Source organism: Malaclemys terrapin, chromosome 2 (genome assembly GCF_027887155.1).
Source record: "Malaclemys terrapin pileata isolate rMalTer1 chromosome 2, rMalTer1.hap1, whole genome shotgun sequence".
NCBI classification, from domain to species: domain Eukaryota; kingdom Metazoa; phylum Chordata; order Testudines; family Emydidae; genus Malaclemys; species Malaclemys terrapin.
This window is the reverse complement of record NC_071506.1, coordinates 284,976,072-284,994,858: the sequence shown is the minus strand read 5'-3', so window position 1 is coordinate 284,994,858 and position 18,787 is coordinate 284,976,072. Positions and strand designations below refer to the sequence as shown.

Here is an 18,787-nt window from a genome sequence, read left to right as displayed (position 1 = left end):
TTCCTGCCGCTCAGTGGCCCTCCCTGCGGTAAACAGCAAGATGAGCGAAAGAGGCTCAGATTGAGGATTCAACACTGTGGTGATGGGGGGAAGGGAGGGAGGAAGGATGGCAACCTTACATTTTGATTCGTCAGGTATGAACCAATGGGAAGCAAGATCTTTTATTAGCCAATGGGGATATTTCCTTTCTTTATGATGTCATTTTCATTAACAGCCTGTTGACCTTTGCAGCTTCAAGGGAGAGGTGAGGAGGAACCTAGGTCTTTTTAGACAAGCTCTTGTGTAGTATGATCTTAATTTACAGGATAATTCCTTTAACTCATCACGTTTACACACCTCATGGGCAGAGGGGTGGGAAGATGTTGTCTTCCGCTAGCAAATACTTCCTTCTCAAACACTTCCCTGCGCACTCCTAGCGGAGGTCTCCTCATCACTGAGCTACACAAGTTGGAGATGGAAAAGACCGAGTTGTAAACACTCCCAAGGACCTTGCCCATCCTCCCTGTGTGGATGTAAGATGCCTTCCTCCCAACCTTCAGAAACAGGCCCCAGAAACACCTTTATACCAGATGCAACGTCTCTGGATTCTGAGCAAAAAGGTACAAAGCTGGAGGGGCACAACGGCCTATATTTCCCCATACCAAGATGCCTCAATGCTGGTCCATGAAGCGTCGGTGCCGACTCCGTGGGTGCTCCGGGGCTCAAGCACCCATGGAAAAATATAGGGGGTGTTCCGCACCCACAAGCCACAGCTGTTCAGCGAGGCTGACGTCTGGCGGGAGGTGCTCGGGGCAGGGCGGAGAGTAGTGATCAGCATGTGGGAGGCCTCGGGGGAGGGGTCAGACCGGGAGTGGGAAGAGGCGGAGCAAGGCCCAGGCCTTGGGGGAGGGGCTGAGCAGGGGCAGGAAGAAGTGGAGTACAAAACTACTCAAGATAGTTAAGTCCCAGGCAGACTGCGAAGAGCTACAAAAGGATCTCTCAAAACTGGGTGACTGGGCAACAAAATGGCAGATGAAATTCAGTGATGATAAATGCAAAGTAATGCACATTGGAAAACATAATCCCAACTATATACAATATACATATACAAGGATGGAGTCTAAATTAGCTGTTACCACCCAAGAAAGAGATCTTGGAGTCAGTGGATAGTTCTCTGAAATCATCCACTCAATGTGCAGCGCCAGTCAAAACAGCGAACAGAATGTTGGGAATCATTAAGAAAAGAATAGATAATATGACAGAAAATATCATATTGCCTCTATATAAATCCATGGTACACCCACACCTTGAATACTACATGCAGATGTGATCGCCCCATCTCAAAAAAGATATATTGGACTTGGAAAAGGTTGAGAAAAGGGCAACAAAAATAATTAGGGGTATGGAATGGCTTCTGTATGAGGAGAGATTAATAAAACTGGGACTTTTCAGCTTGGAAAGGAGGCGACTAAGGGGGGATATGATAGAGGTCTATAAAATCATGAGTGGTATAGAGAAAGTAAATAAGGAAGTGTTATTTACTCCTTCTCATAACAAAAGAACTAGGGGTCACCAACTGAAATTAATAGGTAGCAGGTTTAAAACAAACACAAGAAAGTATTTTTTCACACAACGCACCGTCAACCTCTGGAACTTCTTGCCAGAGGATGTTGTGAAGGCCAAGACCATAACAGGGTTCAAAAAAGAACTAGATACATTCATGGAGGATAGGTCCATCAATGGCTATTAGCCAGGCTGGGCAGGGATGGTGTCCCTAGCCTCTGTTTGCCAGAAGCTGGGAATGGGCGGCAGGGGATGGATCACTTGGTGATTCCCTGTTCTGTTCATTCCCTTTGGGGCACCTGCCATTGGCCACTGTCGGAAGACAGGATACTGGGCTGGATGGACCTTTGGTCTGACCTAGTATGGCCGTTCTTATGAGAGCAGGAAGAGGCAGAGCGGGGGCGGGGCCTGGGGAGGGGGACGAGCAGGGGTGGGAAGAGGCAGAGTGAGGGCGAGGCCTCGGGGAAGGGATGGAGTGGGGTTGGAGCAGCCACCGGGAAAAGTAAAAGTCACCAGCAATAAAGACTGCCATGGGCGGCGCGTATTGTAGGCTGGGGGAGAGTATGGCACCCCAAATAGCCCAGCGTGGCCCCTGTGCTTGTCCTTCCCCTTTGGCCCCCCAGCCCAGGCAGGCTGGCTGTTCCTCTTCAGGGAAGCGTGCTGGGGCTAGGGCTAGGGGACTTGGGGTAGCTGGGTCCGCCCAGTGCTGGGGAGTCCCTGGGTGCTGGGGGTGTGCTGCCTGGCTCTCAGGGGGGGCTAGGGAGGACCGCGTGCTGCCTGCCTGGGGGGCTACGTGCTGCCCGCCTGGCACTCGGGGAGCACCCACCTGCTCGGGGTGGGGGGGCGCATGCTGCCTGCCCAGTGCTCCGGGGGGGCGGCGGGGGGGTGGGATGGGGCTGGCGACTGTGTGTGTGGGGGGGCTCTGGTGGGGGAAGGGAGATGGGAGGGGCAGGGCCGGCCAGGGGCTAGTCTCTGCAAGCTGGTGGGTCACCCGCCACTCATGAAGACTGCACAATTAGAACATGGTTAACGATCCGCTGCTGATGCCTGAGATGGACTAAAATCCAGCTCACTCTCCCAGAACTCTCACCTCACCCACTCTCTGCCACCGCAGGGCTGACCGGAGTAAAAACCAGGAAGAACTTGGTGTTGCCACCGTGTAGGAGCTCAGACGCTGTCTGTGCACAGGGAGTAAGGAGCAAAACGGTGCCACTTTAAAGTTCCCGCCACAATGAAGTTCAAGAAGAATCAAAATTCAGGTAAGCACAGATGGGTCCTGTGTGCATATTGCCCCTGCCAGGCCAGACCGAACAATGACAGATGGGCACAGGGCATTAAACCTAGTATGAAGCCTGTGACAAAGTGGATTTTTCCTCATTCTGTTGTACGCGAGCCTATGTGAGTCTTACTCTTTTACACGAATACTGTGTGCCTCAGTTTCCCTGTGTATTGCACCAATGCCTAGGTGGTAGGGATAAGGGGGTGTGATTTTTGCTGAGACCCTTGGGGGCAGGTGAGGCAGCTCCAGGCGAGGAGGGGGCTGCGACCAGGTGACACTTTGCCCTGGAAACGAGACAAAGACCAAGAGGTGGGGTAACGGGCATGTCGGAGGTTGGGTCGCTGGAAGCTGGGCAGTCTCCTGTTTGGGACTCAGAGGGGTTGTCCAGGACGTCTGGCCCGGGATTCTCCAAGATGGACTTTGCTAAAACTCACCGATTTCTGTGCTAATAAGCTCTGTTCTACGTGGTGTTCCTGTTGACTAATAAACCTTCTGTGTTACACGCTGGCTGAGAGTCACGGCTGGCTGCAGAGTTGGGGTGCAGGGCCCTCTGGCTTCCCCAGGGTCCTGTCCATGTGGACCCACCAAGGGTGAACAGAGGGGCTGAATGCTCTGAGGTCAGACTGGGAAGGCCGTAGCCGAGAAGGCTTTTTGCCCTGGACAGCCCTGAGGGGAGTGACGTTACCCAGAGTCCTGGCTGGCTTCAGGCAGAGCAGTTCCCAAGCATCGGGCCTATGACTCCGTCACAAAGCCCAAGATGAAAAGACACGTGGGAGGAAGGGTGGTTTTGTCATTAAGGCACAGGGCCAGCACTCAGGAGACTTGGTTTCAGTTACCAACTATCACATACATTTCCTCTGGGGCCTTGCGTGCATTGCTTAATCCCTTGGGGCTTCAATTCCATTTGTATAATAAGCACATAAGAACAACAAGGAGTCTGGTGGCACCTTAAAGACTAACAGATTTATTTGGGCATAAGCTTTCGTGAGTAAAAACCTCACTTCTTCGGATGCATCCGAAGAAGTGAGGTTTTTACTCACGAAAGCTTATGCCCAAATAAATCTGTTAGTCTTTAAGGTGCCACCAGACTCCTTGTTGTTTTTGTAGATACAGACTAACACGGCTACCCCCTGATACTAAGCACATAAGAGTAGCCAGACTGGGTCAGACCAAAGGTCAATCCAGTCCAGTGTCCTGACTTCCGACAGTGGAACAGTGTCAGGTGTCCCAGAGGCATAGGCACCAACTCCATGGGTGCTCTGGGGCTGAAGCACCCATGGGAAAAAAATGGTGGGTGCTGAGCACCCACCGACAGCCTCCCTATCAGCTCCCTCCCACCCCCCCCAGCACCTCCCACCTGTCGGCGAGCCCCGCAGATTAGCGCCTCCCTCTCCCTCTCCGCGCCTCCTGTCCACCGCAATCAGCTGTTTCGCAGCATTCAGGAGGTGGGGGGCGGGGCGTGGGAGGGAGGGGAGAGGTGCGAGAACGCAGCGCTCTCGGGGAGGGGGCAGATCTGGGGGGGGAAGAGATGGGGCGGGGGTGGGGTTTGGGGCAGAGCCAGGGGTCGAGCACCCCCTTGCACTTTGGAAAGTTGGCGCCTGTGCCCCAGAGGGAACAGAACAGGGAATCATCAAGTGATCCATCCCCTGTCGCCCATTCCCAGCTGCTGGCAAACAGAGGCTGGAGACACCAGCCCTGCCCATCCCGGCTAAAAGCCATTGATGGACCCATCCTCCATGAACGTATCTAGTTCTTTTTTGAATGGAGACACGAGCACCAACATTCCCCATGGGGGGCTGTTATAAGGATAAAATCACTCCTGTTTGTGAACTGCTCTGCTCCCTCTATGCTGCGCACCACAGGAGAGCCTAAAATTAAACCTGACTGTGTTTGGGATCAAACACTAGAAGGAAGCTTTTATGGGAGAAGGGGAAGGAGACACATACCCATTGCAAAGCCCTGGGTCCTGGCTGGTACATTATATCAATGAAAGTGGAAGGGAGGCGAGGAGATTTAGAACTGATCGCAGGCAGTATTTTTCACACAATGCACTGAGACTGTGGAACTGCCTGCCACATGGAATCCAAGAGTGCAGTAAGATTCAAAGAGGAATTTGATGTTTACATGGCTAACCAGGATAGGCAGAGTTTCTATAGTTAATGCTAACAAAAAGGGAAAGGAGCTAAACCTTGTGCTTCATGGTTTAAACCAGTGGTTCTCAACCAGGGGTACGCAGAGGTCTTCCCAGGGTACATCAACTCATCCAGAGATTTGCCTGGTTTTACAACAGGCTACAGAAAAAGCACCAGTAAAGTCAATACAAACTAAAATTCATACAGACAACATGAGAGAGTCAGCAATGTTTCAGTAACAGTGTGCTGTGACACTTTTGCATTTTCATCTCTGATTTTGTAAGCAAGTCGTTTTTAAGCGAGGTGAACTTTGGGCTACACAAGACAAATCCGACTCCTGAAAGGGGTCCAGTCATGTGGAAAGGTTGAGAGCCACTGGTTTAAAACAATCTCCAACTATTGGAGATGAGAATAAAACTCTTAATGGGGCAGATTATCCCACATGTACAGTGGGGTTTCTTGCATCTTCCTCTGGGCTGCCAACTGTCAGAGATGGTCCTAAATCCCTGGTCTGATCCAAGGGGGCAGGTCCTGTGTTCCTGCTTTCACGTGGCATAGACCCCACTCTTGGGTCTCTTGAAACAGTGTCACAGCTTGTCATGCCATTAACCAGAGCCCGGGTACCAGTGCCCACAGGCTCCCCGTTTGTAGGGGTTCCCCTGGCCAGGCTGGGCACTGCTAGGCCCCTGAACTAGCCAGCAGCCCGGCCCGCTCCCAGCACAGCCAGGAAGGGCGGTGAAAGGGGCTGGGGCGCAGAGCTGCAGGACGCCCCAAAGCCCAGCTGGGGCAGGCGGCGCGGCCCCGGGAGCGCAGCGCGGGGCGCAGCGCAGGACGCGCTGGGAAGGGGAGGAGACCGGCGAGCTGGCGAGGGGACCCGGAGCTGCCTGGGGCTCTGCGGTGCCGCCGCTCCCGGCAGGTCGGGGCTATTCCGAGCGGGGCCGCCAGGCGTCCCTGTGGCAGGACTCCCGGCCCATCGCTCCCCGCTCCGGAGCGCGCTTCCCGTCCTCCCGGGGCGCCAGCAGGGGCGCGGCCGGGAGCCGAGGGCGCGGCGCCATGGGGAGGAAGAGGCCGCGGGCCGGGGCGCCCCCTGCTCAGGTAGGCCGGGGCTCAGGGCCGGGCGCCCCCCCCGGGCTGCCCCTGGCCCAGCAGCGACCACAGCGGGGCCAGGAGCCTGCGGCGTGTCCGCTCCTGCCTCGGGCTGGCCGCAGGGGGCTGCCCCCTTCCCCTCTCCAGCCCCTTCCCGGGGGAAGGCGCAGCCGGCAGCCTGGAAGAGCCGAGCCGAGCCGCTGGAGGGACGCCCCGCACGCCCGGTCCAGGCGAGCTGCGGGTTTGCCCGCGGAGCCCTGGGGATGCTCTGGGCTGGCCAGAGACCCGCCTGCAAGTGACCCCCGAGCAGAGCCCGGCTGGGCTGAAACCCGGCCAGGGATGGGGAATCCGCCCGCCCCGGGGCGCAGCGTTGTCCCAGGGCTTAATTACCCTCCCCAGTAAAGTCCCTGAGCCTTGGGCCAGCAGGGACCGATCCAGCCCCCGCATTTCCCGGCGTTTTCTAATCATGGTTAGTTTGATTTGGTGGAATTTATTGTTTTATCCATTTTACTGGGGGGCGAGTCCTGCCTACGCCCAGGGTGGGTTGGTGGGAGGCCCTGGGGTGGGGGCGTGTGGGGTCCTGCACCCAGGGTGGGACAGGAGGTTGGCTCCTGTCTTTTTCTGCATTTCTAATGTCTATTGCATCTTGTGTCTGATGAAGTGCGTATTCACAAACGAAAGCTTATGCTCCAATACATCTGTTAGTCTAAGGTGCCACAGGACCCTCTGTTGCTTTTTACAGATCCAGACTAACACAGTTACCCCTCTGCTGACTGTTGTCTAGTTTCCCTTTTCACTTTTCCAGGGGCAGCTCCAGGCACCAGCGCACCAAGCGCATGCCCGGGGCGAGAAGCCATGGGGGGTGGCCTGCTGGTCGCCGTGAGGGCAGCAGTCAGGCTGCCTTCGGCGGCATGCCTGCGGGAGGTCTGCCGGTCCCGTGGTTTCGGTGGCAATTCGGCGGCGGGTACGCCGAATCCGCGGGACCGGGGACCTCCCATAGGCATGCCACCAAATCCGCGTTACCAATGGATCTCCCGCAGGCGTGCCACCGATGGCTTCCTGACTGCCGTGCTTGGGGCGGCAAAATACATAGAGCCGCCCTGCACTTTTCTATTGATTTTTATATCTAAATGTTGCCTTTACTTCACCACTGAACCGGGCTGGGCTGTTAGCCAAAGCTGTCCTCTTGATTAGAGACACCAGGTGGGTGCGGTCCTATTGTTGACTGGACCAGAGCTGAGATTTGGAGCTGTACAGAGCTCTTCTTCCAGTCTGGGAAAGGTACTGGAGCCTCGCAGCTAAATACAAGGTGGAAGACATTGTTTAGCCGAGAGTAAGTAGTTAGGATCATTCAAGGTGGAGTGGCTGGTTACAGGGCTGGCTCCAGGCACCAGCCGACCAAGCACATGCTTGGGACGGCCAATCTTGGGGTGGCAGGGGGCGCTCGGGGTTTTTTGTATTTTTGGTTCGGTGGGGCGGCGCTCGAGGTTTTTTGTTTGTTTGTTTTTGTTTCAGCGGCACGGCACTGGGGGAGGCGGGGGCTGTTGCGGGGGGGGGCGGGGGCTTTGGCGGCGCGGCGCTGGGGAAGGGTGTTACGGCGGGGCGGCGCTCTTTTTTTTTTGCCTGGGGTGGCAAAAAAGTTAGAGCCGGCCCTGCTGGTTAACACCTCTGCAGTCAAGGGACAAAAAGGTTTACAGATTGTTGTAATAAGCCATAAATCCAGGGTCTCTGTTCAGTCCATGATTTTTAGTGCCTAGCAGGATTATGTGGCACCTTTGAGACTAACAGAAGTATTGGGAGCATAAGCTTTTATGGGTAAGAACCTCACTGAAGAAGTGAGGTTCTTATCCACGATAGCTTATGCTCCCAATACTTCTATTAGTCTCAAAGGTGCCACAGGACCCTCTGTTGCTTTTTACAGATTCAGACTAACACGGCTACCCCTCTGATACTTACCAGGGTTATGAATTTAAGCTCCCAGGCTCCTCTTTTGAAGGTGTTGTGCAGGTTTCCTTTGGGGAGGAGAACTGAGAAGTCAGATATGGAGTGATCACCCACAGGTGACAGAGTGTTTTTGTCTTTTAACATTTGCCTGTGTGAGGTCATTTGAGAGCGTCATGATGGTTTGGTGTGATCCACGTGGTTCCTATCAGGGCATTTCGTGCACTGGACGAGGTATCCCACATGTTGTGATAGGCATGTGTACGACCATGGATCTCGAGGGGTGCGTTGTGGGCGGTGTTGATCATTGTAGCAGTGGAGATATGTCTGCAGGTTTTGCATCTCTTCTGGCAGGGTCTGGTGCTGCTTTGAGTTGGTGTTACCAGGTCTGCGGGAAGCTTGCTTCTGATGATGAGTTTGGAGTTGTGGGGGGCTGTTTGGTGCCCAGAAGTGGGGGTTCAGGAAATATTTCTTTCAGGATGGAGTCTCCATTGAGGATGGTGTGACGGGTTGGATCACAGAAACCCCCTTGGAAGCTGCCACCCGATGTGCCAAGACTACCTCTGCTCCTGTTTTCCCTGCCAGCTCAGGACTCCAGCACCCTGTCTTGCTGAGCCAGACACTCCCGTCTGCTCCAACACAGACACAGGGTCTGAATTACTTGTCCCAAAGCTGCAGGTTTACCTGAAAACAGCTCACAGAAGTGTGCTTGTCTTTAGCACTCAGATGTCCAACTCCCAATAGGGTCTAAACCCAAATAAATCCGTTTTACCCTGTATAAAGCTTATGCAGGGCAATCTCATAAATTGTTCACCCTCTATAACACTGATAGAGAGATATGCACAGCTGTTTGCTCCCCCAGGTATTAATACATACTCTGAGTAAATTACTAAATAGAAAGTGATTTTATTAAATACAGACAGTAGGATTTAAGTGGTTCCAAGTAGTAACAGACAGAACAAAGTAAGTCACCAAGCAAAAGAAAATAAAATGCGCAAATCTATGTGTAATCAAACTGAATACAGATAAGATCCTCACCAGTTCCAGAGTGCTCCCTTTTACAGACTGATCTCCTTTTAGCCTGGGTCCAGCAATCACTCACACTCCCTGTAGTTACTGTCCTTTGTTCCAGTTTCCTTCAAGTATCCTGGGGGGTGGAGAGGCTCCTTCTTTAGCCAGCTGAAGACAAAATGGAGGGATCTCCCAGGGGTTTAAATAAACTTTCTCTTGTGGGTGGAGACCCCCCTCCTCACCCTGTGTAGAATCCAGTCACAAAATGGAGATTTGGAATCACATGGGCAAGTCACATGCCCATGCGTGACTCAGGACTTGCAGGTAGTAGCCATTACCCACATGCTACCTGGAAGGTCCTCAGGTAGACTTCTTATGTGGGTTGGAGTCTTCCAAGCTCTTTTGTTTGTTAAGTGCTTCCTGATTGAGCACCTAATTTGCACATTCCTTTCCCAAGAAATGACCAAATGTTCTAACTAAGGCTACTTAGAAATCAAGCAATTATACAGCCAATGTTCGTAACTCTGAACACACAAATGGTGCCTGCATACAACTAGGATGAACGTAACCAGTAGATCATAACCTTTACATAGATATGTTACATGGCATATGTAGCAAAACCCTATTCCAGTTAGATCATACATACATTTATAAGCACCCCTCCATAAAGCCTTATGGGGTACACTGTCACAGATGAGTTGTTTGATGATACCCCGTATGGGTTCCAGTGGGGGGTGGTAGGTGACAACTACCCTGTTTCCCCGAAAATAAGACATCCTCCGAAAATAAGGCCTACTTACAGTTTTGCCTCTCGTTGTAATATAAGGCATCCCCCCCGATAATAAGACCTCCCCGATAATAAGGCATCCACCGATAATAAGGCATTTTTCATTTCTGAAAAATAAGACATCCCCTGAAAATAAGACCTAGCGCATCTTTGGGAGCAAAAATTAATATAAGACACTGTCTTATTTTCGGGGAAACAGGGTAGGATTGTATAGTCAGGGGGCTTTATTTCTGTATGGAAGCAGGCTCTCCCGGGGTATGTGGGTGGCCCATTCCATGATACAATCTACTTCTCTGGTAGCGTGTCCATAGACGCCGACTCCGTGGAGCATCCACGGGGAAAAATTAGTGGGTGCTCTGCACCCAAGCTCCCCTCCACCCCCCGCACCACCACCTCCTCTCCTCCAAGCATGCTGCGTCCCCGCTCCTCCGCCCAGGGCCGGCTCCAGGCACCAGCTTACCAAGCAGGTGCTTGGGGTGGCCATTTCGGAGATGGGCGGCACGTCCAGCTGTTCAGCGGCAATTCGGTGGACGGTCCCTCACTCCTGCTCGGAGCGAAGGATCTCCCGCCGAATTGCCACCGCAGATCACAATCGCGATTGCGGCTTTTTGGTTTTTGTTTGTTTGTTTGTTTGGCTGCTTGGGGCGGCCAAAACCCTGGAGCCGGCCCTGCCTCCACCTACCTCTCAGCGCTTCCCTCCATTTGGCGGCATGCTGGGAGGGAGGGGGAGGAGTGGGAACATGGGCGCGCTCAGGGGAGGAGGCGGGGAAGAGGAGGCGGGGGTGGGGATTTGGGGAAGGGGTTGGAATGGGGGTGGGGCAAGGGTGGGAAGAGGTGGGGCAGGGCTACATGGAAGGGGTTGAGTGGGGACGGGGCTGGGGGCAGAGGGGGGGTCGAGTACCCAAGGGAAAGTGGGGAAGTCGGCGCCTATGGGAGTGTCCTTGTTTGGTGAAGGCGGTTTTGAGTGTCTTAAAGTGTGAGTCCTGGATTTTCGTCTCAGAGCATATTCTGTGGTATTTGAGTGCCTGGCTGTAGATAACAGATTTCTTGGTGTGTTTTGGGTGGTGACTGGATCTGTCAGGGTAGGTGTGAAGATCCGTGGGTTTCTTGTACGTAGTTATCTGTAGGGTTCCATTGTTGAAGTTGATTGAGGTGACCAGGAAGTTAATGCTGGTGTCGGAGTGTTCCAGAGAGAGTTTAATGGATGAGTGGTGGTTGAAGTTGTGGTGAAAATCTATGAGGGAGTTTAAGTCGTCTGTCCAGAGGATGAAAATATCATCGGTGTATCTCAAGTCTATCATTGGTTTTGTGGTGCATTTGTCCAGAAAGTCTTCTATGTATAATAATAGGGTGGCATGTTGGGGAGCCATCCTAGCAGCCACGGCTGTTCTCATGGTGTGGACTAAGTGTTCGTTGAGTGTGAAGTTGTTAGGGGTGAGGATGACTTGGATGAGTTTGGCGATGTGTTTGGGGTGGATCTCTCAGGGTTGTCCATTGTCTTGCAGATATTTGAGGTAGGCAGCGATACTGTTATTGTGAGGGATGTTAGTGTTAGGGAGGTGGTTAATGTTGCAGCGTTTGTGGAGGAAGCTGGTTGTGTCCTGGAAGAAGCTGGCCCTTTGTGTGGTGAGTGGTTTGAGGATGGTTTCAATGAGTCCTGATATTCATTCCTTCAGTAGGAGTGCTGTGGCCAGATACGATGGGTCAGCCTGGGGTCCCCTGTTTGTGTGTCTTTGGAAGCATGTTGAAGGTCCCTGGGGTGGGTTTGTAGGATTTCTCTTTCTCGATTGTGGAATCATGGCTTTTTGGCCCTCTAACCAACTCCTGTTAAAGAACTCCCAATTTTCAGTCAATTTTTTCTGTCTGTGTTTTTCCTCCCAGTCAAATTCACTGAAAATTTTCCTCAGCTTTGGGAAATTAGCCCTTTTGAAGCACCATGTATATGTATCACTGGTTGGGACTGTCCTGTTTGCCTATATTGAATGTAATCAGGTCGTGATCATTGGTCCTGAGGCACCATACCTTCCAGTCCAGTGGTTAATTTATCTTTGCCAGCCAGAATGAGGTCCAAAATAGTTACCCTGTGTTGGGGGCAATACCTTTTGGGTTAGACAAATAATAATAGCATTACTGTAGTGTCTAGAAGCGCTTGTCAGATCAGATGCCATTCGTTGTACTATACAAACACAGAACAAAAAAATGGTTCCTAATTTTTAGAAACTCCTAGTGATGTTTTATTATTGGCTGCATGAGGCCCCCAACACATCATTCCAAGTTGAAGTCCCCCAGAGTGGCCCAATTTTTCTTTCCCCACATTACAGACAGGTGCATATGGAGAAACTCACTCTGTTCTTTGGCTTGATAAGGTGGCGTGTACCAGACCTCTACCAGTACCCCTTCCTGTGCTTTGTAGTTAGCATATTGATCCATATGCATTCAAGATCCTGAGGCTCTGAGGTATCAAAAACTCTAAAACAGGTGTAGAAATCTGTCCCCCCAACAGCTCTTTTAGCCCCTGTGTTGTTCTAAACAGGTTATAACCATTCATTTTAACATGCCAGTCTTGCAAATTGTCCCACCAGGCTTTAGTAATTATAGAATCGTAGGACTGGAAGGGACCTCGAGAGGTCATCTAGTCCAGTCCGCTGCACTCATGGCAGGACTAAGTATTCGAGACCATCCCTGACAAGTGTTTGTCTAACCTGCTCTTAAAAATCCCCAATGATGGAGATTCCACAATCTCCCTAGGCAATTTATTCCAGTGCTTAACCACCCTGACAGGAATTTTTTCCCAAAGTCCAACCTAAACCTCCGTTGCTGCAATTTAAGCCCATTGCTTCTTGTCCTATCATCAGAGGTTATGGAGACCAACTTTTCTCCCTCCTTCTTGTAGCAGCCTTTTATGTACTTGAAAACTGTAATGCCAGTTCTATCAAATTCCTTCTCATCAGTGAGAACTTCCAATTCTGTCTGCTTGTTACCCAGATTCCTACATTGGTATAGAAGCAATCAAAACATTCCTTCCCTTCCTTCTCTGTCACATTCATTCAAATTGTTTGTGAGACACTGAGTGTGAGTTTATATCCCCTTTGCTTCCTTAACACCCTTCCCCTCCCCCTTTATTGTTAGTTTAATGCCCTCCTGGCTGCTCCAGCTAGTCTCCAACCGAGATTAGCCCCCCCACCACTTGTGAGATGCAGGCTGTCCTCTCCATACCGCCCCCTCTCCACTGGAACGTGAGGGGCAGCTGCCAACAAGCCCTTAGAAACTCAGAATGGTCTTTCTTTTCTGCTGGTTGGCTGCTTGTTCCAGACCCCCTGCACCCCCCTCCAATTTGTTCACTTCAGCTGCCCTCCATCCTCACCCTCTCCCTGCCCTTGCCTCCCCCAGTCCCTGACTTCCTCTCCTGCATCTTCCTTTGAGCTAATCAGTTCCTGTGTTCCCTTCCCTCCCACTCTTGTCCTGTTGTAGGCCGAATATGTATAATAATTAGGGCCCTACCAAATTCACGGCCATGAAAAACGCATCACAGACCGTGAAATCTGGTCTTTTGTGCACTTTTACCCTATACTATAGAGATTTCATGGGAGAGACCAGCACTTCTAAAATTGGGGGTCCTGACCTAAAAGGGAGTTGCAAGGGGGGATGACAAGGTTATTTTAGAGGAGGAGTTGCGGTATTGCCAACCTTACTTCTGCGCTGCTGCTGGCGGCAGCTCTGCCTTCAGAGCTGGGCTCCCGGCCAGCAGCCGCCGCTCTCCGGCTCCCCAGCTCTGAAGGCAGCACCGCCGCTAGCAGCAGTGCAGAAGTAAGTGTCGCAGTATTGCAACCCCCCTCCCCCGCACAACTCCGTTTTGGGTCAGGACCCCTACAATAACAACACTGTGAAATTTCAGATTTAAATAGCTGAAATCATGAAATTTACCATTTTTAAAATCCTATGAGCCTGAAATTGACTAAAATGAGCCATGAATTTGGTAGGGCCCTAATAATAATGTAAGAAAATCCTACCCCCAAATTACAGCTCTAAACAAAAAGTACTGTGGAAGGACCCTGACACTTTCATGGTTTGCTCTGCTTGTGTGTGGAAGTAACTGGCTTGGTGGCAGCGCTGCTGAAAAGGAGCTGGGGGTTAGAGTGGGGCACAGTTTGAATATGGGTCAGCAATGTGATGGAGTTGTGACAAAGGCTAACAGCATTCTGGGGTGTAGGAACAGGAGTGTCGTACATAAGACACAGGAGGCCATAAGACAGCAGTGGTGAGGCCTCAGCGGAAGTACTGTGTCCAGTTCTGGGCACCTCACTTCAGGAGAGAGGCGGCTACAAACCCCTGTCAGGGATGGTCTAACTTTATTTGGTCCTGCCTCAGTACAGGGGGCTGGACTTGATGACTTCCCGAGGTTGCGTCCAGCCCCGCGTTGCTCCGATTGTGTTATTGTGTGTTATGGCTCCTTTCCCCGCTCGGGTTTGTCTTGCCCACTTACACTGTCAGCTCTTTGGGGCCGGGACTGTTCCTTAGTCTGTGTGTGCGAAGCACCCTGGGCAGTCGTGCGCTGAGTTTGCCTGGGGCCTCTGGGCACTACCGAAATGCACGTATTAGATAATAAAAGCATGTCTGAGTGGAGGCTGGACTCAGGCCTGGCTTCCCTGTTAATATCCCAGGATAACCCTATGCACCATCCGAATGAGCCATGAGAGAGCTCAGATAGTGTCTGTCAGCCCAGTGAGCCCTGAGAAAGCAAAGGGGGCCTCCTGTTCCCTTCCGGGACCTTGATGGTACACCCATGTGAGGTGCTGTGATCAGATGACAGCTGGGCTGCCCTCAGGTGTGACCCTCCTGCCGGGCTGAGTGTGGGGCGGCAGGTGTCCGGAGGGGGGAACAGCAGCAGGGGCTGAGCGTGAAATGCTTGTGATTGCAGGGCCGGGTGACGTTTGAGGAGGTGGCCGTCTGGTTTTCCCGGGAGGAGTGGGAGATGCTGGCAGACTGGCAGAAGGAGCTTTACCGGGCCGTGATGCTGGAAAACTATGAGAATCTATTTCTTCTAGGTACGGTAACAAGTGACTTGGGCTGGAGGATACAGGATTTTGGAGGCATGGTCACTGCGTCGTGTTCACACACGTTCAGAATCCCTTCAATAAGCATTTGAAATATCCTGGGATGGCCTGAAATAACCTGTGCCCTTTGTAACACTCACTCAGGTATTAGCTATGCAGCCGCCCTGCTTGCCAATGCAGGAATCCGTTCGGCTGCAGGGAGCTGGCCAGGAGAGAGCCTAGCCCCAACCAAGCTAGCCTGGCTAGCGCTAACTTTGCTGCCGATTGGTTTGGTGACCTCCAAATATGCTGGAATCCACAGATGTGAGTGTCACAGATCCCAAGACTGGGTTTCCCCTCCCTGCACATTAACCCTTTGTAGGGGGCCCCGTCAGTAATCAGTGATGCACTTCCAACCCTGATGATTAGATTTTTGAAGCCATCTCTGCGGTACAAGAGGAGAAATTGATGTTTCCCTTCAGTGAAAGTTAAAACCGGATTGACATCTAGAGCCCTAAAATCAGGCAGACAAGTGAGCTCTGTAGGTGCCAGGGGCTGGCTCTGTCCAAACCTAATGCAATTGTCTCTCTACATAAACAGGCCATGCAGATGCCAAACCTGAGATCATAACCAAACTTGAACGAGGAGAAGAGCTGTGTGTCGGGGACCAGCAGGCCCCGGAGGGGAGAGGAATTCTTCCGAGTGCTTCCAGGGGTGAGTATTCCCAACGACTGCTTAGCCCAGCTCTGTCAGCCCTGCCAGCCCAGCCTGGGACTTTCCCTGAGCGACGATATCAGGATTTGGGCTGTTGAAGTTAATGCAAGTTTTGCCTGAGTTGAGACAGATCAGAACCTGAGAAGTGAATTCAAAGTGCAGCCCATTATGAACTGGGAGTTTTCATCAAGATTAGTGAAGTAAAAGCAGCATTTTATAAATGAACCTCTGCCTCTTGTAGGACCTTGGTACCTAAACACCAGGACAATCGGCTGGGATAACAGTCTTTTCCTACTGCCAGCTAATGTGGTTCGTCTAGTACAGGGGTGGGCAAACTACAGCCTGCGGGCGGGATCTGGCCCGTCAGGGCTTTGGATCTGGCCCCCGCAACTCCCATTGGCCGGGAATGGTGAACCTCGGCCAATGGGAGCTTCAGGTGAGGTACCTGCAGGTGAGGGCAGCACGCGGAGCCATTCTGATGCTTGGCTTTGCCACCTAAATAACGTTCCTTTAATGCAGTTGTTCTGCGTGGAATATGTCTGACTTTTACCTTGAGAGTGTCTGTAACTTGACCTTTCACAGTGGTTAGGCAGTTAATTCCCACCTCATCATGATGCAGCTTTCTAATATGAAGCCAATCATCCGTGCGGAATTTCTCTGTAATTTTCCATCAGGGAATTGGTCCAGGAAGAAAACTAAAAGGGAGTCGGACCTGCAAGAATGTCATGGAAACCCGGACGCTCAAGGGACCTCGTCTAAAACGTTCAAAGAGAAAGTTTTGTGCAAACAAACCAAAAGATCCAGCAAACTCCCCAGCGACCCCGATCTCCAGAGCTGCCGCACAAAAGAGAAGCTGCTGAAATGTACCGAGTGTGGGAAAAGCTTCACCAGGAGGCAGAATCTGAGCACGCACAAGAGAATCCACACTGGAGAGAGACCGTACGAGTGCAGCGAGTGTGGGAAGAGGTTCAGCCGCATGCAGCACCTCGTGTCGCACCAGCGCATCCACACGGGCGAGCGACCCTACCAGTGCACCGAGTGCGGGAAGAGCTTCAGCCAGAAGTCCAACCTCCTCACACACCAGACCATCCACACGGGGGAGAGGCCCTTTAAATGCACGGAGTGTGGGAAGAGGTTCAGCCAGAGAGTCTACCTGACCCAGCACCAGAAAACCCACACGGGAGAGAAGCCGCATAAATGCCTGGAATGCGGGAAGAGTTTCATCCAGAGGAAGGTGCTCCTGACGCACCAGAAAAGTCATGCCGGGGAGGGAGGGCCGTACCTATGTGCCGACTGTGGGAAATGCTTCACCACACGGCCAGGGCTGAGGTATCACCAGAGAATCCACACCGGGGAGCGGCCATACCCCTGCGCCCTGTGCGGGAAAGGTTTCGCCACCAATTCCCGCCTGAAATATCATCAGCGGATCCATTCAGGAGAGAGGCCTTATCAGTGCAGCGACTGCGACAAGCGCTTCCGGCACAAGTCGGCTCTGGCCTCTCACCAGGGCATCCACACCGGTGAGAGGCCTTACAAATGCACCGAGTGCGGGAGCAGCTTCCGCCGCCGGAACGGGCTTGTCAAGCACCAGAGGATCCACACGGGGGAGCGCCCCTATCCGTGCGCAGAGTGCGGGAAGAGCTTCAGCACGAGGAGCACACTCACGGATCACCAGAGGACCCACACCGGGGAGAGACCCTACACCTGCAGCCACTGCGGGAAAAGCTTCAACCGGGTCTCGCAGCGCCGCAAACACCAGAGAATCCACACGAAAAAGCGACCGGAATGTGCCGAGTGTGGGAAAAGGTTCCGGAGTGAGAAGGAGCTCGCCACGCACCAGAGGGTCCACACCGGAGAGAAGCCATACCAGTGTCCCCAGTGCCAGAGGAGCTACCATCGGAAGAACGAACTGGCCAAGCACCTGAAAAGCCATGCGGGGAAGAAGCCGTAACCTCGTGCTTATGGAAGCTGGGCGTGAACATGTACCAGCCCTCTGGGCCCGGCACTGCCCCATTCCAGGAGCGTCTCCAAGAGACGTATCTGTGAGTTAGGAATGTGGGGAGGGAGAGGGAGTGGTCTTGGGAGGGCAGGGTGTGGTCAGGGAAGTATCTCCCGACCGCTGCCCCTGTTCAGGGCCTGAGCCGGGAATCCAAGGTGCCAGCGGGGCTGGAACCCTCTGCTCTTAATACTGAGGGATCAAGGTGGTTCTGTATGATCCATCTAGCCTCTCTTTCACCAGACCCACAGAGTAAGGGAGTCTGGGAATTGTAGGCTCCAGGGAAGCCAGGACTGTAATAGGCCCATTGAGGAAGGGCTGGGGTATATAAGAATCTACCTTCCTTCAAATGCGAGAGAGACTCAGAGGGAGCCAGGAGGGGTCTCGGAGAAGAAGGGGCAGCTTATCTATTGTTTAGATTGGTTTTGCTCATTTTACAGAGACTGAACTTTGGATTTAGGTGTTGTCTACACACAAGTTTGCACCAATTTAGTTAAACTAGTACAAGCCCTGTGTGGACACTCTTACTTCAGTTTATTTGGGCTTAGATTAAATCTGTTCCTGGTCAGTTTAAAATAAATGAAGTAAGCCTGGTTTGAAGAGAGAGAAAAGTGTTCACATGGGTTTTTGGCTCTTTTCCTTAAAGAGGATCAATCTCAGACCTGTTAAACTGGTGCAACTGAGCATGTAAACGTTTGGGATTTGAAATGACTGTGGGACATCCCCGACCTCGAGGTGGGGACTGTCCGAATTCCAGAGAGATCGGGGAATGAAAAGCCCTGACCTGCAGACTGGGGTAAGGGAAAAGGGTTTTGTTTTAAAGGAGGGCTCTGGCTTTAGCGGGGTGACTGGCCCTCTGTGCCTCTGCTCAAGTGAAGGTGGAGAACTCCGTTTTCTTTAAATGCTGCCTCTTCTAAGTGCGGTCACTCGGATTGCTTGGAAAGGTGCATATAGAAACAGGTGAGGAAAGTTTCTCTCCGAAGTCGAATCTTGCGCAGCCCCTGAAAATTCCCACGAGAAATGGCTGCTTTGTAATAAACATGCTCTGGTTCAACCACAAAATACAGGCTTGGGGGGGGAGGGAGGGAGGGGGGTTCTGGGTCTAGGCTGTGCAGGAGGCCAGACTAGATGATCACAACGGTCCTTTCTGGCCTTAAAATCCACGGCTAGACCTTTAGCCGTGTGGTTTGTGCAGAAGGAAGAGAACCCCGAGTCACTGTCTCTAGCCACAGTGCCAGGCCTTGCAGTGGGTGGGACAGGCAGCCT

At 52.3% G+C, this 18,787-nt stretch overlaps 1 protein-coding gene across 2 annotated transcripts; it reads left to right on the top strand.

Annotated features, from left to right (window-relative positions):
• Window positions 1-5,938: 5,938 nt before the first annotated feature.
• On the top strand, window positions 5,939-18,585 carry LOC128830951 (zinc finger protein OZF-like). 2 transcript variants are annotated; one of them, XM_054016918.1, is made up of 4 exons: window positions 5,939-6,048; window positions 14,697-14,823; window positions 15,412-15,525; window positions 16,200-18,585. In XM_054016918.1, the coding sequence occupies exons 1-4, from the start codon at window positions 6,007-6,009 to the stop codon at window positions 17,474-17,476; spliced, it is 1,560 nt and encodes a 519-aa protein (XP_053872893.1). In that variant the 5' UTR covers window positions 5,939-6,006; the 3' UTR covers window positions 17,477-18,585. The 2 variants fall into 2 exon arrangements, with proteins under 2 accessions (XP_053872893.1, XP_053872894.1); XM_054016919.1 differs by lacking the exon at window positions 5,939-6,048 and adding an exon at window positions 6,061-6,508.
• Window positions 18,586-18,787: the final 202 nt, after the last annotated feature.

Coding starts and splice junctions, on each gene's coding strand:
- LOC128830951 (XM_054016918.1), top strand. CDS start 6,007: ATGGGGAGGAAGAGGCCGCGGGCCGGGGCGCCCCCTGCTCAG. Junction 6,049..14,696: donor CCGGGGCGCCCCCTGCTCAG/GTAGGCCGGGGC, acceptor TTGTGATTGCAG/GGCCGGGTGACGTTTGAGGA. Junction 14,824..15,411: donor TGAGAATCTATTTCTTCTAG/GTACGGTAACAA, acceptor CTACATAAACAG/GCCATGCAGATGCCAAACCT.